General features: G+C 53.5%; 1 protein-coding gene across 1 annotated transcript; it reads right to left on the bottom strand.

Annotated features, from left to right (window-relative positions):
- Positions 1 to 2,825: 2,825 nt before the first annotated feature.
- On the bottom strand, positions 2,826 to 17,703 carry LOC142910232 (protocadherin Fat 1-like). The gene is made up of 10 exons (XM_076059938.1): positions 16,446 to 17,703; positions 16,064 to 16,188; positions 15,732 to 15,963; positions 13,720 to 13,781; positions 12,020 to 12,349; positions 11,587 to 11,800; positions 7,343 to 7,482; positions 6,582 to 6,878; positions 3,694 to 3,904; positions 2,826 to 3,076 (listed from the first exon to the last, which is right to left on the bottom strand). The coding sequence occupies exons 1-10, from the start codon at positions 17,701 to 17,703 to the stop codon at positions 2,826 to 2,828; spliced, it is 3,120 nt and encodes a 1,039-aa protein (XP_075916053.1).
- Positions 17,704 to 21,911: the final 4,208 nt, after the last annotated feature.

Raw genomic sequence — 21,911 nt, 5'->3', positions numbered from 1 at the left:
TCTACGGGTCTCTGTGTTAGTCTACAGGTCTCTGTGTTAGTCTACGGGTCTCTGTGTTAGTCTACGGGTCTCTGTGTTAGTCTACGGGTCTCTGTGTGAATCTACGGGTCTCTGTGTGAGTCTACGGGTCTCTGTGTTAGTCTACGGGTCTCTGTGTTAGTCTACGGGTCTCTGTGTTAGTCTACGGGTCTCTGTGTTAGTCTACGGGTCTCTGTGTGGTGAGTCTACGGGTCTCTGTGTTAGTCTACGGGTCTCTGTGTGAATCTACGGGTCTCTGTGTTAGTCTATGGGTCTCTGTGTTAGTCTACGGGTCTCTGTGTTAGTCTACCGGTCTCTGTGTTAGTCTACGGGTCTTTGTGTGAGTCTACGGGTCTCTGTGTGGGTCTACGGGTCTCTGTGTTAGTCTACGGGTCTCTGTGTTAGTCTACGGGTCTCTGTGTTAGTCTACGGGTCTCTGTGTTAGTCTACGGGTCTCTGTGTGGTGAGTCTACGGGTCTCTGTGTTAGTCTACGGGTCTCTGTGTGGTGAGTCTATGGGTCTCTGTGTTAGTCTAGTGTTTCTGTGTTAGTCTACGGGTCTCTGTGTGAATCTACGGGTCTCTGTGTTAGTCTACGGGTATCTGTGTTAGTCTACGGGTCTCTGTGTGAGTCTACGGGTCTCTGTGTGAATCTACGGGTCTCTGTGTTAGTCTACGGGTCTCTGTGTTAGTCTACGGGTCTCTGTGTTAGTCTACGGGTCTCTGTGTTAGTCTACGGGTCTCTGTGTTAGTCTACGGGTCTCTGTGTTAGTCTACGGGTCTCTGTGTTAGTCTATGGGTCTCTGTGTGAATCTACGGGTCTCTGTGTGAGTCTACGGGTCTCTGTGTTAGTCTACGGGTCTCTGTGTTAGTCTACGGGTCTCTGTGTTAGTCTACGGGTCTCTGTGTTAGTCTACGGGTCTCTGTGTGGTGAGTCTACGGGTCTCTGTGTTAGTCTACGGGTCTCTGTGTGAATCTACGGGTCTCTGTGTTAGTCTATGGGTCTCTGTGTTAGTCTACGGGTCTCTGTGTTAGTCTACCGGTCTCTGTGTTAGTCTACGGGTCTTTGTGTGAGTCTACGGGTCTCTGTGTGGGTCTACGGGTCTCTGTGTTAGTCTACGGGTCTCTGTGTTAGTCTACGGGTCTCTGTGTTAGTCTACGGGTCTCTGTGTTAGTCTACGGGTCTCTGTGTGGTGAGTCTACGGGTCTCTGTGTTAGTCTACGGGTCTCTGTGTGGTGAGTCTATGGGTCTCTGTGTTAGTCTAGTGTTTCTGTGTTAGTCTACGGGTCTCTGTGTGAATCTACGGGTCTCTGTGTTAGTCTACGGGTATCTGTGTTAGTCTACGGGTCTCTGTGTGAGTCTACGGGTCTCTGTGTGAATCTACGGGTCTCTGTGTTAGTCTACGGGTCTCTGTGTTAGTCTACGGGTCTCTGTGTTAGTCTACGGGTCTCTGTGTTAGTCTACGGGTCTCTGTGTTAGTCTACGGGTCTCTGTGTTAGTCTACGGGTCTCTGTGTTAGTCTATGGGTCTCTGTGTTAGTCTACGGGTCTCTGTGTTAGTCTACGGGTCTCTGTGTTAGTCTACAGGTCTCTGTGTTAGTCTACGGGTCTCTGTGTTAGTCTACGGGTCTCTGTGTTAGTCTACGGGTCTCTGTGTTAGTCTACGGGTCTCTGTGTTAGTCTACGGGTCTCTGTGTTAGTCTACGGGTCTCTGTGGGAATCTATGGGCTCTGTGTTAGTCTACGGGTCTCTGTGTGAATCTATGGATCTCGGTGTGAATCTATGGGTCTCTGTGTTAGTCTACGGGTCTCTGTGTGAATCTATGGGTCTCTGTGTGAGTCTACGGGTCTCTGTGTTAGTCTACGGGTCTCTGTGTGAATCTATGGGTCTCTGTGTTAACATCTGGGTCTCTGTGTTAGTCTACGGGTCTCTGTGTGAATCTATGGGTCTCTGTGTTAGTCTACGGGTCTCTGTGTTAGTCTACGCGTCTCTTTGTGAGTCTACGGGTCTCTTTGTGAGTCTATGTGACTCTGTGTTAGTCTACGGGTCTCTGTGTTAGTCTACGGGTCTCTGTTTGAATCTATGGGTCTCTGTGTTAGTCTACGGGTCTCTGTGTTAGTCTACGGGTCTCTGTGTGAATCTATGGGTCTCTGTGTTAGTCTACGGGTCTCTGTGTTAGCCTACGGGTCTCTGTGTTAGTCTACGGGTATCTGCGTTAATCTACGGGTCTCTGTGTGAATCTACGGGTTTCTGTGTTAGTCTACAGGTCTCTGTGTTAGTCTATGGGTCTTTGTGTGAGTCTACGGGTCTCTGTGTGAGTCTACGGGTCTCTGTGTGAGTCTACGGGTATCTGTGTTAGTCTACGGGTCTCTGTGTTAGTCTACGGGTCTCTGTGCTAGTCTACGGGTCTCTGTGTGAATCTACGGGTCTCTGTGTGAGTCTACGGGTCTCTGTGTGGTGAGTCTACGGGTCTCTGTGTTAGTCTACGGGTCTCTGTGTTAGTCTACGGGTCTCTGTGTTAGTCTACGGGTCTCTGTGTGGTGAGTCTACGGGTCTCTGTGTTAGTCTACGGGTCTCTGTGTTAGTCTACGGGTCTCTGTGTTAGTCTACGGGTCTCTGTGTGGTGAGTCTACGGGTCTCTGTGTTAGTCTACGGGTCTCTGTGTGAGTCTACGGGTCTCTGTGTTAGTCTACTGGTCTCTGTGTTAGTCTACGGGTCTCTGTGTTAGTCTACGGGTCTCTGTGTTAGCCTACGGGTCTCTGTGTTAGCCTACGGGTCTCTGTGTTAGTCTACGTGTCTCTGTGTTAGTCTACGGGTGTAAATCGACCACTCCGCCTCTGGAGGCGAATGTGGGTAGAGCGCCGTCCGAGGCGGCGTCCGCGGTAGCGGCGGCGACGACGACGACGACGTGGACGGTGATACTCGTGAAGCGGCACGGGCGCCCCCGGTCGGCCGCCCTCACCGTCAGCTCGTAGGCCTCCACCGCGGAGCCGTCCAGCTTCCTCGCCACGGAGACGACGCCCAGCGCGTGGTGGATGGCGAAGGAATTCCCCAAGTTTCCTGCCGCGGGAATTCGCGAGTTAGCGTCGTCAAAAGCGAAGGGAGCCGCCGAGGGCGAACGCCGCGGGTGGGAAGCCCCGGCGCCCATCGGCCGCCGGCGATCCGAGCTGGACAGGGGAGAGACACGCGACGGAGCGTCGCCACGAAGAAAACGCGACGCGGGAAATGTGCTCCAGTGCAGAAACTCCCTCCGCGTTGGGGGGAGTGGCGGTGGGAGCGATGGGAGCGGTGGGAGTGGTGGTGGTAGGAGTGGTGGGAGTGGAGGTGGGAGCGGTGGGAGTGGTGGGAGTGGTGGGAGTGGTGGGAGCGGTGGGAGCGGTGGGAGTGGTGGGAGTGGTGGGAGTGGTGGGAGTGGGAGTGGTGGGAGTGGTGGGAGTGGTGGGAGTGGGAGTGGTGGGAGTGGTGGGAGTGGGAGCGGTGGCGGTGGGAGCGGTGGGAGTGGGAGTGGTGGCGGTGGTGGGAGCGGTGGGAGTGGTGGGAGTGGTGGGAGTGGTGGTGGGAGTGGTGGGGAGTGGTGGGAGTGGTGAGAGTGGTGGGAGTGGTAGTGGGAGTGGTGGGAGCGGTGGGAGTGGTGGGAGTGGTGGTGGGAGCGGTGGGAGTGGTGGTGAGGCGGTCACCATGGCTGATGCTGTATCTGACGTCGGCGTTGGGGCCTTCGTCGCGGTCCAGCGCCATGACGCGCACCACGGCGGAGCCCACGGCCGCCGACTCGGCCACGCGGGCCTCGTAGGGGCCGCCGGTGAAGCGGGGCGCGTGGTCGTTGGCATCGTCGACGCTCACCGCCAGCGTGGCGTACGCTCGCCTCACGGGGACCCCGCCGTCCTGCACCTGTTTGTGCGGGAGAGTGAGAGAGTGAGAGAGACAGTGAGAGAGTGAGAGGGTGAGGGAGAGAGAGTGAGAGAGAGAGTGAGAAAGAGATAGAGAGAGAGAGTGAAAGTGAGACAGAGAGAGGGTGAGAGAGAGTGAAAGTGAGACAGAGAGAGAGTAAGAGTGAGTGAAAGTGAGACAGAGAGTGAGAAGAGAGTGAGAGAGAGATAGAGAGGGAAAGTGAGACAGAGAGTGAGAGAGAGTGAGAGAGAGAGTGAGAGAGAGAGTGAGAGTGTGAGAGAGTGAGAGAGAGAGTGAGAGTGAGAGAGAGGGCCGAGCGGAGAGATCGCTCGCCACAAACGCCCCCTGACAGGAGGAGACCGTCCGCGGTGAGTCACGTCGTGCTGGTCGCGTGCGACGTGACCGGCGCTGCGGTGCCGTCAAACTGCGACACCGGCGCCTGACACGGTAAATCGGCAAGGTTTGTCGTCACCGAAACAAAACGTGGCCATCGGTTACGCGGTTTGTTTACGTGACAAACTACACGACACAATACTATACACTACACTGTACACTACTATACTGTACACTACACTACACACTACTATACACTACTATACACTACACTACTATACACTACACTGTACACTACTATACACTGCACACTACTATACACTACACTATACACTACACTGTACACTACACTGTACACTACTATACACTACACTATACACTACACTATACTACTATACACCACACTATACACTACTATACACTACACTACTATACACTACACTATAGACTACTATACACTACTATACACAACACAAAACTATACACTACACTATACACAACACTACACTATACACTACTATACACTACACTAATATACATTACTCTATACACTACACTATACACTACTATACACTACACTGTACACTACTATACAGTACACTATACACTACTGTACACTATACTACTATACACTACACTACACACTACTATACACTACACTACTATACAGTACACTATACAATACTGTACACTACACTACTATATAGTACACTGTACACTACTATACAGTACACTATACACTACTATACATTACACTACTATACACTACTATACACTACACTGTACACTACACTATACACTACTATACGGTACATTATACACTACTATACACTACACTATACACTACACTACTATACAATACACTATACTATAGACTACTATACACTACACTATACACTACTATACAATACACTATACACTACTATACACTACACTATACACTACACTATACACTACTATACACTACACTATACACTACTATACACTAAACACTACACTATACACTACACTACTATACACTACACTATACACTACTATACACTACACTATACACTACAGACTACACTACACTACACACTACTATACATTACACTATACACTACACTATACACTACACTAAACACTACACTACACTATACACTACACTACTATGCACTACACTACACTACTATACACTACACTATACACTACTATACACTACATTATACACTACACTATAGACTACTATACACTACACTATACAGTCCACTATACAGTACACTATACACTACACTACTATACACTATACACTACATTATACACTGCACTATACACTACACTATACACTACTATACACTATACTATACACTACTATACAGTACGCTAAACACTACGATACAGGACACTATACACTACACTATACACTACTATACACTACACTATAGACTACACTACACATTACTATACACTACACTATACACTACACTACACACTACTATACACTACACTATAGACTACACTATACACTACTATACACTACACTACACACTACTATACACTACACTATACACTACACTATACACTACTATACACTACACTACACACTACTATACACTACACTATACACTACACTACACATTACTATACGGTACACTATATACTACTACACAGTACGCTAAACACTACTATACAGGACACTATGGTCACCACGCAAGACAGCGGTCACGGCATCGTTGTCATCGTCGTCATCATCGTCGTCATCAGCACCTTCGATTTGCACGGTCGGCTACATACAGTTCAACGCACACACACGTACACACACACATGTACACACACACGTACACACACACACGTACACACACACGTACACACACACATACACACACACACATACACACACACGTACACACACACACATGTACACACACATGTACACACACACACATGTACACACACATATGTACACACACACACGCACACACACACACGTACACACACACGTACAACACAACACATGTACACACACGTACACACACACGTACACACACACACGTACACACACACACACGTACACACACGTACACACACACGTACACACACACACACACGTACACACACGCACACAGACACGTACACACACACTCACTCACACACACTCACTCACACAAAGATAAAGATCCCCTGTATAGCCTTAACAGACTGTAGGGGCAAGTGCTGTTAGTGAGCACCTATGAAGGCCGGAACGGTACACGACGGGGTGGGTGACCAGCACCACGCCCGACCGCCTTAGTCTCCCTAGTGGCGATGTTTACACCTCACTCTCACACACGTACACACACGTGCACCTGGCGTGGCGCCCTCTCACCATGACGGTGAGCAGGTGGCTCCGCTTGGCCTCTCGGTCCAGCCTCTCGGCGGCGGTGACCTCGCCGGTGACGGGGTCCACGCGGAACAGACGCAGGCTCTCCGCGGCGTCGCCGCCGCCTAAGCCGACGAGGGAGAAGGAGAGCCGGGCGGCGACGGCGCCGGCGTCGGCGTCCGTCGCCTCCAGCCGCAGGATCCCGGTGGCGGCAGGAGGAGTCTCCTCAGCCACGGTCGCCTCGTAGAGGTCACGGGAGAAGCGGGGCCGGTGGTCGTTCACGTCCAGTACCGTCACCTCCACCTGGCGGGGGGGTGGGTGGTGAGGGTAGTGGGGATGAGTAATGTGGTGATGCGGGTGGTAAAACAACCCCCTACCTCCTCGTGGTGCCGGACGGGCAACGCTGTCGTGGACGGTGCACACGCAGACACACACACAGACACACACACAGACACATACACAGACACACACACACATTCACACACACACACACAGACACACACAGACACACACACAGACACACACACAGACACAGACACACAAACACACACACAGACACACAGACACACACACAGACACACACAGACACACACACAGACACACACACAGACACACACACAGACACACACAGACACACACAGACACACACACAGACACACACAGACACACACACAGACACACACAGACACACACACAGACACACACACAGACACACACAGACACAGACGCACACACAGACACACACACAGACACGCGTGCCTGCCCACCAGGGTGGTTGCAGCGTTGGTCCCGTCGGTGAGCGTCACGGTGAGCCGGTAGAGGGAGCACCGCTCGGCATCCAGCGGCTTGGCCACCTCCACAAAGCCGCTGTGCTCCGTCACGTGGAAGCTGCCCTCCCAGTTACCGCCTGCCAACACCGTCACCATCGTCATCATCATCATCACGTCACCGTTAGCACACCACCATCAAGATGTCACCGTTAAACCATCCACATGATGTCACCATGAACACAACACGTGGGTTGGGGTGTGGTGTGTATTGTGTGTGTGGTGTGTGTGTGTGGTGTGTGTGGTGTGTGTGTGGTGAGTGTGTGGTGTGTATGGTGTGTGTATGGTGTGTGTGTGGTGTGTGTGTGGTGTGTGTGTGTGGTGTGTGTGGTGTTTGTGTGTGGTGTGTGTGGTGTGTGTGTGGTGTGTGTGTGTGGTGTGTGTGGTGTTTGTGTGTGGTGTGTGTGGTGTGTGTGTGTGATGTGTGTGGTGTGTGTGTGTGTGGTGTGTGTGGTGTGTGTGGTGTGTGTGGTGTGTGGTGTGTGTGATGTGTGTGGTGTGTGGTGTGTGTGTGGTGTGTGTGTGTGTGGTGTGTGTGGTGTGTGTGTAGTGTGTGTGTGTGGTGTGTGTGTGTGGTGTGTGTGTAGTGTGTGTGTGTGGTGTGTGTGGTGTGTGTGTGTGGTGCGTATGGTGTGTGTGGTGTGGTGTGTGTGGTGTGTGTGGTGTGTGTGATGTGTGTGTGTTACTGTGTGAGTGACTGTGTGTGTGGTGTGTGTGGTGTGTGTGTGTGGTGTGTGTGGTGTGTGTGGTGTGTGTGTGGTGTGTGTGGTGTGTGGTGTGTGTGGTGTGTGTGGTGTGTGTGTGTGGTGTGTGTGTAGTGTGTGTGTGTGGTGTGTGTGTGGTGTGTGTCGTGTATGTGTGTGGTGTGTGTGGTGTGTGTGGTGTGTGTGTGGATGTGTGTGTGGTGCGTATGTGTGGTGTGTGTGTGTGTGTGGTGTGTGTGTGGCGCGTGTGGTGTGTGTGTGTGGTGTGTGTGGTGTGTGTGTGGTGTGTGTGGTGTGTGTGTGGTGTGTGTGTGTGTGGTGTGTGTGTGGTGTGTATGGTGTGTGTGGTGTGTGTGGTGTGTGTGGTGTGTGTGGTGTATGTGTGTGGGGTGTGTGGTCTGTGTGTGTGGTGTGTGTGGTGTGTGGTGTGTGTATGGTGTGTGTGGTGTGTGTGGTGTGTGTGTGGTGTGTGTGGTGTGTGCGGTGTGTGTGGTGTGTGTGTGGTGTGTGTGGTGCGTGTGTGTGGTGTGTGTGTGTGTGGTGTGTGTGGTGTGTGTGTGTGTGTGGTGTGTGTGGTGTGTGTGGTGTGTGGTGTGTGTGGTGTGTGTGTGGGTGTGTGTGTGGTGTGTGTGTAGTGTGTGTGTGGTGTGTGTGTGGTGTGTGTCGTGTATGTGTGTGGTGTGTGTGGTGTGTGTGTGGGTGTGTGTGTGGTGCGTGTGTGTGGTGTGTGTGTGGTGTGTGTGTGGTGCGTGTGGTGTGTGTGTGTGGTGTATGTGTGGTGTGTGTGGTGTGTGTGGTGTGTGTGGTGTGTGTGTGGTGTGTGTGTGTGTGGTGTGTGTGGTGTGTGTGTAGTGTGTGTGTGTGGTGTGTGTGTGTGTGATGTGTGTGGTGTGTGGTGTGTGTGTGTGGTGTGTGTGTGTGTGGTGTGTGTGGTGTGTGTGTAGTGTGTGTGTGTGGTGTGTGTGTGTGGTGTGTGTGTAGTGTGTGTGTGTGGTGTGTGTGTGTGTGTGGTGCGTATGGAGTGTGTGGTGTGGTGTGTGTGGTGTGTGTGGTGTGTGATGTGTGTGTGTTACTGTGTGAGTGACTGTTTGTGTGGTGTGTGTGGTGTGTGTGTGTGGTGTGTGTGGTGTGTGTGGTGTGTGTGTGGTGTGTGTGGTGTGTGTGGTGTGTGTGGTGTGTGGTGTGTGTGTGGTGTGTGTGTGTGGTGTGTGTGTAGTGTGTGTGTGTGGTGTGTGTGTGGTGTGTGTCGTGTATGTGTGTGGTGTGTGTGGTGTGTGTGTGTGGTGTGTGTGGTGTGTGTGGTGTGTGTGTGGGTGTGTGTGTGGTGCGTGTGTGTGGTGTGTATGTGTGTGGTGTGTGTGTGGTCCGTGTGGTGTGTGTGTGTGGTGTATGTGTGGTGTGTGTGGTGTGTGTGTGGTGTGTGTGTGGTGTGTGTGTGTGTGTGGTGTGTGTGTGGTGTGTATGGTGTGTGTGGTGTGTGTGGTGTGTGTGGTGTGTGTGGTGTGTGTGGTGTATGTGTGTGGGGTGTGTGGCGTGTGTGTGTGGTGTGTGTGTGGTGTGTGGTGTGTGGTGTGTGTATGGTGTGTGTGGTGTGTGTGGTGTGTGTGTGGTGTGTGTGGTGTGTGCGGTGTGTGTGGTGTGTGTGTGGTGTGTGTGGTGCGTGTGTGTGGTGTGTGTGTGTGTGGTGTGTGTGTGTGTTACTGTGTGTGTGACTGTGTGTGGTGTGTGTGGTGTGTGTGTGTGGTGTGTGTGGTGTGTGTGGTGTGTGTGTGGTGTGTGTGGTGTGTGGTGTGTGTGGTGTGTGTGGTGTGTGTGTGTGGTGTGTGTGTGTGGTGTGTGTGTAGTGTGTGTGTGTGGTGTGTGTGGTGTGTGTCGTGTATGTGTGTGGTGTGTGTGTGTGGTGTGTGTGGTGTGTGTGGTGTGTGTGGTGTGTGTGTGGGTGTGTGTGGTGCGTGTGTGTAGTGTGTGTGTGTGTGGTGTGTGTGTGGTGCGTGTGGTGTGTGTGTGTGGTGTGTGTGGTGTATGTGTGGTGTGTGTGTGGTGTGTGTGGTGTGTGTGTGGTGTGTGTGGTGTGTGTGTGGTGTGTGGTGTGTGTGTGTGTGGTGTGTGTGTGGTGTGTGTGGTGTGTGTGGTGTGTGTGTGGTGTGTGTGGTGTGTGTGGTGTGTGTGGTGTATGTGTGTGGGGTGTGTGGTGTGTGTGTGTGTGGTGTGTGTGTGGTGTGTGTATGGTGTGTGTGGTGTGTGTGGTGTGTGTGTGGTGTGTGTGGTGTGTGCGGTGTGTGTGGTGTGTGTGTGGTGTGTGTGGTGCGTTTGTGTGGTGTGTGTGTGTGTGGTGTGTGTGTGTGGTGCGTGTGGTGTGTGTGTGTAGTGTGTGTGTGGTGTGTGTGGTGTGTGTGGTGTGTGTGTGGTGTGTGTGTGGTGTGTGTGGTGTGTGTGGTGTGTGTAGTGTATATGTGTGTGTGTTGAGTGTGTGGTGTGTGTGTGGTGTGTGTGGTGCGTGTGTGTAGTGTGTGTGTGTGGTGTGTGTGTGGTGCGTGTGGTGTGTGTGTGTGGTGTGTGTGGTGTGTGTGTGGTGTGTGTGTGCTGTGTGTGTGTGGTGTGTGTGGTGTGTGTGTGGTGTGTGGTGTGTGTGTGTGTGGTGTGTGTGTGTGGTGTGTGTGGTGTGTGTGGTGTGTGTGGTGTGTGTGTGTGGGGTGTGTGGTGTGTGTGTGTGTGGTGTGTGTGTGGTGTGTGGTGTGTGTATGGTGTGTGTGGTGTGTGTGGTGTGTGTGTGGTGTGTGTGGTGTGTGCGGTGTGTGTGGTGTGTGTGTGGTGTGTGTGGTGCGTGTGTGTGGTGTGTGTGTGTGTGGTGTGTGTGTGTGGTGCGTGTGGTGTGTGTGTGTAGTGTGTGTGTGGTGTGTGTGGTGTGTGTGGTGTGTGGTGTGTGTGGTGTGTGTGGTGTGTGTGGTGTATATGTGTGTGTGTGTTGAGTGTGTGGTGTGTGTGTGTGGTGTGTGTGGTGTGTGTGGTGTGTGTGGTGTATATGTGTGTGTGTGTTGAGTGTGTGGTGTGTGTGTGGTGTGTGTGGTGCGTGTGTGTAGTGTGTGTGTGTGGTGTGTGTGTGGTGCGTGTGGTGTGTGTGTGTGGTGCGTGTGGTGTATGTGTGGTGTGTGTGTGGTGTGTGTGGTGTGTGTGTGGTGTGTGTGGTGTGTGTGTGGTGTGTGTGGTGTGTGTGTGGTGTGTGTGGTGTGTGTGGTGTGTGTGGTGTGTGGTGTGTGTGGTGTGTGGTGTGTGTGGTGTGTGGTGTGTGTGGTGTGTGTGTGGTGTGTGTGGTGTGTGTGTGTGGTGTGTGTGGTGTGTGTGGTGTATGTGTGTGTGTGGTGTGTGTGGTGAGTGTGTGGTGTGTGTGTGGTGTGTGTGGTGTGTGTGTGTGGTGTGTGTGTGGTGTGTGTGGTGTGTGTGTGGTGTGTGTGTGTGGTGTGTGTGGTGGCACCACGTGACCTGTGATGCTGAACCACAGGAGGCTCCCCCACGTGCTCTCCGTGGGCAGCACGATCACCACCATGCCCACGGCGGCCGTCTCCGCCACGGTGACCGCATGCTGCCTCAGGGCGAAGGCCGCAGGCGTCTCGGGTGGCCGTGGAGCGGCGATCCACTCCACGTGGAGTGTGGCCATCGATGACTTGGGCGGTCGCCCCCCGTCCGTGGCGTGGACCTGCGGGGCCGGCGACGCCGACATCGGCGAGTTCCGTTTCAGCGGTCGAATCGTCGCGGCGATAAGAGGCGAGGCGGGGGGGGGGGTCCTTGCGTCGGGTCGGGGTTACCTCGTCATGCGTGTCTGCGTGAGGAGGGAGAGGAGGAGGGAGAGGAGGAGGGAGAGGGGGAGTAGGGAGAGCAGGAGAGGAGGAGGTAGCATGTGGAGTGTGCCCAGCACCGTGATTGAGTTGGATGTCCCCGCAGCCTGCTGCCTGCTCTGGCTGTAGACGATTCCTCGCGCGCGGTCGATGGCAAAGTCTCCGACGTCGTGCCCCCCGCTGATGACGTAACGCAAATCCGCGTTGATGCCCCGGTCGGCGTCGGCGGCGTAGACACGGGCGACGGGCACCGCCGGGCCCGGGGTCGGCGCCGCCGCCGCCGCCGCGACGACTTTGACTCGCGTGAGGTTCCTGGGGAAGCGCGGGGCGTTGTCGTTCTCGTCGGAGACGCTCAGCGTCACCGCCACCCTCGCTTCACGCGGGGGGACGCCGCCGTCCACGATGGACACCTGGCGCCGGCCGGCGGGAAGCACACACAGACACGCACAGACACGCACAGACACGCACGCACAGACACACACGCACAGACACACACAGACACGCACAGACACACACAGACACACAGACACGCACAGACACACACAGACACGCACGCACAGACACACACACACAGACACACACAGACACACACAGACACACACAGACACAGACACACACAGACACGCACAGACACACACTGACACGCACAGACACGCACAGACATGCACAGACACGCACGCACAGACACACACAAACACGCACAGACACGCACAGACATGCACAGACACGCATGCACAGACACACATGCACAGACACACACAGACACGCACAGACACGCAAGCACAGACACACACAGACACGCACAGACACGCACGCACAGACACGCACATACAGACACGCACGCACAACAACAACCGCCATTCGGCCACTAAGTGGCAGTGATGTCACCATGACGCTTGTGCCAGGCTAGGTGCACGTTGAAGCCACGTGAAGTATCGAACGCCCGCTGGCCGGAGGTCACGGGGCAGACCCAGGTGCCACGGGTCGACTGAGATGACTGGCTGATGCACCAACTGTGTCCCCTACTGTACCACCACTACCACCACTACTACCACCACCACCACTACCACTACTACCACCACCATTATCACTACCACCACAACTACCACCACCACAGCCACTACTACCACTACCACCACCATCACTCCACCACCACCACCATCCCTACCACCACTACTACCACCACCACCACTACCACCATCATCACTACTACTACCACCACTAATACCACTACCACCACCCACCACTACCATCACCACTACTACTACCACCACCACAACTTCCACCACTACCAGCACAACTTCCACCACCACTACTACCACTACCACCACCATCACTACCACCACTACCAATGCCACCACCAACACAACTACCACTACCACCACCATTACTACTACCATTATCATCACCACCACCAATAGCACCAGCACTACTACCACCATCACCACTACTACCACCACCACCATCACTCCACCACTACCACTACTACCAACACCACTACTACCAGCATCACTACCACCACCGCCACTATTTCCACCACTACCACCACAACTTCCACCACCACTACTACCACTACCACCACCATCACGAACACCGCTACCAACACCACCACAACTACCACTAACACCACCACTACTACAACTACCACCACTACTACCACCACCATTATCACTACCACCACCACTACTACTACAACCACCACTACCACCACCACTACCACCAACACCACCACCACAACTACCACCCCCACCACAACCACCACCCTCACGGTGACTCTCACCTCCAGCTCGTGCTCCGCCTGCCTCTCTCTGTCCAGCGGCCTGCTGGTGGTGTGGATGACGCCTGTGACGAGTCGTTCACCAGAGGTGAACCACAACCCTCCCACGCCGGCCGGCACACGCACACGGTGGGGTGGGGGGCGTCAACGTGGAGACGGGGTGGGGGGGGGGGTAGCTCGTCAGTTGACAACTTAAAGACGACATCACCACGTGATGTCAGGCTATGTTGGGTCACATCGTGCCAAATGGAAATGCGTCGATAGTAAATGTTGTTGGATTTGCTCTCTATACACTACAATACACTACAATACACGCTATACACTACGCTACACACTGCTATACACTACACTATACACTACTATACACTACACTATACACTACTATACATTACACTAAACACTACACTATACACTACAATACACTACTATACACTACAATATACACTACACTATACACTACGCTAAGCACTATTATACACTATACAATACACTATACACTACACTATACACTTATACACTACAATATACACTACTATACACTACACTATACACTACTATACAATACACTATTATACACTACACTATACACTTATACACTACAATATACACCATAATACACTACAATACACGCTATACACTACGCTACACACTGCTATACGCTACACACTGCTATACACTACACTATACACTACTATACACTACACTATACACTACGCTATACACTGCTATACACTTCGCTATACACTATACACTACACTATACACTACACTACTATACACTACACTACTATACACTACACTACTATACACTACACTACTATACACTACACTATACACTACGCTGCACACTGCTATACGCTACACACAACACTGTACACTACACTGCACACTACACTATACACTACACTATACACTACACTATACTACTGTAGAGGTGTTAACTACGCGCTGTTGCGTAACCTGCATTGCCACCAGGGCAGTGCAGCATTACCCCTGGGTACAACGGTTGGGGTCAGTCGAGGTGAAACGAATCGAAGACAGAAGACTGGGCTGAAGCCTAGCTAGGACCCTGGACCAGCCTTCCAGCCCTTCTAAGGGCTAAGGCTCGGCATACCCAGTGGTCAGGACCCACCGGGCCAGCGGTGGGTCAGATAGCCTCCCCTAGGTCCTAGCCGGAGGACTAGGATAGCGGTAGACGTGTGAGTCCCGCCAAGTCCGGAGGTTGTACCTCCTTAGGTATCAAGGAGGTTAGCGGTAGACGTGTGAGTCCCGCCAGGTCCAGAGGCTGTACCTCCCTAGGGTATCGGGTGAGGGGACCGAATATCCCTCTGTGTGTGTTAAGCGTTGTACAAGGAAATAATACAATAAACAGAGTGTGCCTCCAAAAGAAGTCTGCTCGTCCTTACAACACTACACTAAAATACACTACAATACACTATACACTACGCTATACACTACGCTATATACTATACACTACACTATACACTACACGCTATACACTACTATACACTACGCTACACACAACACAACACACTACGCTACACACAACACAACACACTACACTACACACAACACTACACTATACACTACACTATATACTACACTGCTACACACTACACTATACACTACACTATACACTACGCTACACACTGCTATACGCTACACACAACACTGTACACTACACTATACATTACTATACACTACAGTACTATACACTATACTATACACTACACTATACACTACGCTATACACTATACACTACACTATACACTACACTATACACTACGCTACACACTGCTATACGCTACACACAACACTGTACACTACACTATACATTACTATACACTACACTACTATACACTACACTATACACTACACTATACACTACGCTATACACTATACACTACACTATACACTACGCTGCAAACTGCTATACGCTACACACAACACTGCACACTACACTATCGTTGTAAATGTTGTGGATTTGCTCTCCACCCCCAGCACCACCGCCCCCACCTGTGCTGGTGTTTATGCTGAAGAATCCCTGCGGGTCTCCGCAGACGATGTTGAACGTGAGGCCCCTGCCCCGCGCCTCCCCGGCGGTGTCGGCGGCGGTGTCGGCGACGGCGTCGGCGTTGTCCGGGTCCCAGGCGTCAACTTGCGCTGCCGCGACGCCTCCTGGGGAGTTCTCCGCCACCTCGGCCCGGTACCACAGACGCGACGCCCGTGGGGGGTTGTCGTTCACGTCCTGGGGGGGGGTGGCGGGACGGGGGCGGGAGAGACGCACGGTGCAAACGCACGCACTCACACGTGCGTGCGTGCGCGCAAGTGCGCACGGGTTCCCGTACCTGCACCTCCACGTAGACGTGCAGCGTGGCGAAGCGAGGGACGAGTCCGCGATCCGTAGCGCGCACCGCGAGCCAGTAGCTGCTCGCCGTCTCGCGATCCAGCGGCCGCGCCGTGACGATCGCCCCTGCCGGCGCGGGACACGGCATCATTAGCCGCGAGGGTTTTTAGTTTTTTTAGTTTATTTATTTTGGTTATAGCCCTGTGAGCCATTCGGCGCTTGAATCGGGTGCAACCACAACAAACAAACAAAAACACGAACAAGAAAAACATCTTACAGTGACTATGTGACTGTGCAGGATGAGGGGGGGAGGGAGGAGGGAGGTAGCGGTGGTAGCTGTAGTAGTGGTGGTTGTAGTGATAGCAGTAGTGGGTGTGATCTACCGGTCTCCGGATGAACGCTGAAGACCCCCAGGTCGGACCCGTCCACGAGGGAGTACCGCACCTCCCCGTCGATTCCCCGGTCTTCGTCCGCGGCCGCGACGGTGACGACGACGGCCCCCGCGGGGGTGTCCTCCCGCACGGCGGCGGCCGCCGCGAACTCCGTGAACCGCGGGGCGTGGCGGTTCTCGTCCACGTCCGCCACCTCCACCGTCGCCCGGCAGACCGCCGGCGGCGGCCCCCCGGGGTCGCCGTCGCGCGCGGCCACCGTCAGGTCGTAGCGGCGTCGCCTCTCGAAATCGAGCGGCCGCGCCAGACGCAGGGCCCCGCTCGTCTCGTGCACCGCGAACGTGACGCCGTCCTCGTCCTCGCCCCGCAGGGAGTAGCGCGCCTCCCCGGCGGGGCCGCCAGCATCGAGCCAGCCGAGGACGGCCCCCACCGGGACGTCCTCGGGCACGCGGAGGCGGAGGGGGGCCGGCCCGCACACGGGCGCGCGGGTCGCGGCGACGGCGACGCGCGGGGCGTGGGCGTTCGCCCGGCTCACGTTCACTACGACGCGCGCCGAGCCGCTCAGCCCGCCGCCGTCAACGGCCGTCACCTTGAACTCGTGCGGCCCCGCGTCGCCGGGCTCCGTCAGCCTCCTGGCGAGCGTCACCTCGCCGCTCGCCGGGTGCACGGCGAAGGCGTCCGAGCGCTGCTCCAGGGCGTAACTGAAGCGCCCGTTGGGGCCCTCGTCGGCGTCCGTGGCGGCGACGCGTAGGACCGCGGCGCCCGCCGGCGCGTCGTCGGCGACGCCGGCGGAGTACGACGACGCCGAGAACAGCGGACTCAGGTCGTTGCGGTCCAGCACGTGGACGAAGACCTCGGCGGACGCCGCCCCGCGGCCGTTCTCGGAGAACGCTGTGACCCCCAGCGTGTAGCCGCGGCGCTCCTCGCGGTCCAACGGCACGCCCCTCATGCGGACGCGCAGGAACCAAAAGTCGCCCACGACGAGCCCCTCCGCCTCGAACGCGGCCCCCTCGTCCCCGGACACGACGGCGTACCGGGCCCCGGGGGCCGAGCGGCCGACGTGGATCCCCATCTTGTCGTGGCTCTCCACGTACGTGCCGGGCGCGGAGTTCTCGTAGACGGTGGCGTGGTAGGACGGCCTGGTGAAGCGCAGGGGCGACCCTGGTGGGCCGCGTTGCCCGGCGAGGCATCTCACGCACGGCGGCAGCAGCAGCGGCAGGAGCAGCGGCAGCGGGAGGAGCGCCAAGGCCATCGTGTCGGGCGTCGGGTCCTGCGCCTGAGAGCCGCCGACGACACGGAGCCGCAGTCGGAGAGGCGGGCGCCGTCAAAGTCTCCGGGTTCGTTGGGCGCTCCCGATGGGGTGTCGGTCCTCCTCCTCCTCCTCTAACGTGTCAGATCGAGACCAAACACAAACCAAACAATTTTTCTTTTTGCCAGGCAAGGCGCCCCGCTGAGCTACCGGGTAGCGCTTTTTCAGAAGCGACCTGGCCATCGTAAACGATAGCTCGACAATGTGGCTCATCAGCGTCATCGTCATCATCATCACGTGGACATTTACAATTACAGCAGCAGACAAATACTCAAAAGGCACGTTTCTACAACAACCGCCATTCGCCACTAACTGGCGGTGGCGTCACCACGACGCTTGTGCCAGGCCATGTGCACGTTGAGGCCACGTGAAGTGTCGAACGCTCGCAGGCAGGAGGTCACGGGGCAGATCCAGGTGCCACGGGTCGACTGACTGAGATGACTGAGATGACTGGCTGATGCACCACCTGTGCCCCCTACTGTGCCAACCTGCTGTGCTTTAGCCACCCGGCGCTCCGCTCGTTGTTGTGAGCGTCGCTCCTCCGCCCTCCGTTGTTGTTGGAGGGCGACTGCCTCCAACTGCCAAGTAGCGTCCTTCACGAGCATCCTCCACAGAGGCCGATCTTGACACCGCTGGTACCAGTCATCGGCATGTCCACTCAGCTCCACATCCTTCTGTACCACGTCACTCCATCTCTTCTCTAGCCCGTGCCGCGCCCGTTTAGCTCCCTCAATCCGGCTGAACAAAAGCTGTTTAGGCATGCGGTGACTGGACATGTGGGCTACATGACCCAGCCAACGCAGCCTTGCCTGCCGGAGGAGCTCACCGATGGGACTTTGTCCAAATCATTCAAGGGTTTGTAAGCTCCTTACAGAATTCAGCTTGGTTAAACCAGCATAAATTTTTCCAACCGGTGAAGATGCTCCATTAAGGGAGTTAACGTTTCGCAAGCATAAAAAAGGGAGGGAATGACCGTGGCCGAAAAGACCTGAAGCTTCGTGCGGAGCGACAGACCAGGTAGCTTCCACACAGCAGCGTTACGCAAACGATGAAAAGATATTGCCGCTCGACTGATTCGGAGACATCTGCTGTCAAACGGGAGCCGGTCATGAGCACACTGCCCAGGTATTGGAAACTCTCCACTCTCTCCACAACTGCCCCATCACCTCCTTCTGTTCGCCCACTTATTGGTTACTCACAATACTCCTCTACACTACTGTAGAGCCAGACACTACTGCAGAGTCACTACTGGATACTAACTTGATTAGGCGCTTTCGTGATTTTTAATTAACCGACCGTCTGTGTTGCTTTATATAGTTTCCAAATTTTGCTAAACCCTGTTTGATTTAGTGTGATGTGCCGTCTCTCTGTATCCCTTGGTATATCTGTGTTAATTCTCCCTACTTAAGGTCTGTCTGTGGTTATGTTTCCTCTACCTGATAATGATTGCTTGTGTTGCGATCGAAACGTCGTATGCTATTATATAATTTGATTTTTTATTATTTTTTATTATTTCTACGTGACTTTACCGAAAAAAACAAAGAGTCACTACATACTACCCACCTGCATGTAGGGTGTGTAGGTATCTATGCCTACACAGGGATGTGTCCCACCCCCCCCCAATATATATTATAATTACGGCCTTGCCACACACTACACATTCTTATAATTTCGAGACCACACACTACACATAAAAAAGACCACACACTACATCGATATATAAAAGGCAAAGTTGTGATTGTGTGTTGTCTGTTCAAAATGTTTAGCGTACTTCCCGACATGCAACACACTTTAAATTTGCCATGTGGGTACTTTCCAGACTGTACACCGTGCAAACTTTATACAAATACACTTTTGTTTCTTTGGGGGGTGGGTGGGGGCACAATAATGCATTTAGATTTTGCACGGCAAGTGAGCTGTGACGTCACATGTGTGTTGTGGTTCGAGCAGCCGGCGACCCGGGTTCGATTCCCGCCCACGGCCACCGCCGGTGACGATTATCTGAACCGGTCCTGGGCCTCCCCTAGGTCGACTCAGCCTCAAATGTGTTACCCGGTGCTGTGTGTAGTAAACATCGCTAGCACTGGGGAGACAAAGGTGGCCGGGCGCGGTGCTGGCCACCCACCCCCTCGTGTGCCACAGTGCCGGCGGCCTTCATAGCTGCTGCTGCTGCTCGCTAGCAGCACTTGCCCCTACAGTCTCACAGGCTACACGGTGTGGGATCTTTGTCTTTATCCTTTGTGTGTGGCGGGGGGGGGCAGTGACTGAGTAGCGCTACGCTGCGCTACGAACCCGGCGAACCGAGTTCCATTCCCGCTCACGGCCACCGCCGGTGAAGATTATTTGAACCGGTCCTGGGCCTCCCCTAGGTCGACTCAGCCTCAAACGAGTAACTGCTGTGATGTGTGAACATCGCCACTGGGGAGACAAAGGTGGCCGGGCGTGGTGAATCCAAATCCCGGGCGAAGCCGGGCAGTAGCAGCTAGTTGTCTGTATATATAATGAAAGGGAAATGTGTGGATGTGTGTCTGTTCGAGATGTTTAGCATGCTTCCCAACATGCTATAAAAAAAAAATTTGGCACGTGGGTAGCTCCCATATTCTAGATTTGAAGCTTTCGTGACTGCAAGGATCCATACTCTTTGGTTCTATTCGGTAAAGTCACGTAGGTAAAAAAATAAAATAACATAAATCACGACGTTTCGGCCACAACACCTGATGAAGGCCACTTGTGCTGTGGCCGAAACGTCGTGAATTTTATTTTTTTACCTATGTGACTTTACCGAATAGAACCAAAGAGTATGGCTCCCATATTGTACACAATGTCAAACGTATAAAAATAAGACTTTTTGTATATTGGTCTGCAAGGCTGAACCCCTACCACGTGGCGTGCTCCACGTGGCGTGCTCCACGCGGCGTGCTCCACGCGGCGTGCTCCACCTCGACAGCTGTGAGCAGCGTGCGAGAGTTCAGGTGGCGTACGCCTCGCTCCTGGCCCATTAAGCCACTTGGCCTTCTTCTCCCGAGTTGCAATACTTGACATGGCACGCGCCACCTCTCAAAGTTTTCGCTCTTTCGCGGATATCACCCAACTTCCTGGGACTCGTGAACCGATATAACAGCCTTCAGAGCGGCATTGAAAATCAGACAAATATCTTGTTGGATTCCGTTAGTGTTTTATAAGAGCAGGCCCCGTACTTACGAGGCCTAGGGAGCCATTTCATTGTCACGCAATTTGTGGAGGGGTTAAATTTCGATTTAAAGCTTTCGTGACTGTAAGGATTCATCTTCTTTGGTTCTTTCGGTAAAGTCACCACCACGTAGAATGAGAATAAAATAATAAATTGATAAAATAACACAATAAAATTCTCACGACGTTTCGGCCACAACACAAGTGGCCTTCATCAGGTGAAGGGGACGAGACTGTCTGGAGGACAGCGCAGTCTCGTCCCCTTCACCTGATGAAGGCCGCTTGTGTTGTGGCCGAAACGTCGTGAGAATATTATTGTGTAATTTTAGCAATTTATTATTTTATTATTTTATTCTCATTCTACGTGACTTTACCGAAAGAACCAAAGAAGATGTGGAGGGGTTTTTAGTCTACTTGGGGGGGGGGGGGGGGTTTGTGAACATATTTTATCTCGCCGCGTCTGCAATAAGAGCCAGTAGCGTGTTGTCTGGAGCTTGGTGTCTGTCCTCACGCAACCCTCTAGGCTCAGAATCACCAGCGGCACTCAGCTGTTTAATATTACGACTAGGACTAAACTATCGATTTCCGTGAACGGGGACAACTTTGAGTCATTAATATATCGAGACCACACTTACAGCGTCAAGTGCAGTGGTAGTAGTGGTGGTGGTAGTCGTGGTGGTGGTAGTAGTGGTGGTAGTAGTGGTAGTAATAGTAGTAATAGTAGTGGTAGTCGTGGTAGTAGCAGTGGTAGTAGTGGTGGTAGTAGTGGTGGTGGTGATAGTAGTGGTGATAGTAGTGATAGTAATACTAGTGATAGTAATAGTAGTGGTAGTAGTCGTGGTAGTAGTGGTGGTAGTAGTGGTGGTGGTAGTCGTGGTGGTGGTGGTAGTAGTGGTGATAGTAGTGGTGATAGTAGTGGTGATAGTAGTGATAGTAATAGTAGTGATAGTAATAGTAGTGGT

Source organism: Petromyzon marinus, unplaced genomic scaffold (assembly GCF_048934315.1).
Source record: "Petromyzon marinus isolate PM22_M1 ecotype Great Lakes invasive population unplaced genomic scaffold, UKy_Petmar_22M1.pri1.0 PM_G_Scaffold_14, whole genome shotgun sequence".
Taxonomy (NCBI): domain Eukaryota; kingdom Metazoa; phylum Chordata; class Hyperoartia; order Petromyzontiformes; family Petromyzontidae; genus Petromyzon; species Petromyzon marinus.
Note: the sequence above shows the minus strand (reverse complement) of the source record. Positions and strands in the feature narration are given on the sequence as shown.

Excerpts from the sequence above, each read along its gene's own strand:
- LOC142910232 (XM_076059938.1), bottom strand. The coding sequence starts at position 17,703 with ATGGCCTTGGCGCTCCTCCCGCTGCCGCTGCTCCTGCCGCTGCTGCTG. Across the intron at positions 16,189-16,445 it reads CAGCGTTCATCCGGAGACCG|GGGCGATCGTCACGGCGCGG; the intron begins GTAGATCACACC and ends CCGCGCCGGCAG. Across the intron at positions 13,782-15,731 it reads CAGCATAAACACCAGCACAG|GCGTCATCCACACCACCAGC; the intron begins GTGGGGGCGGTG and ends GACTCGTCACAG.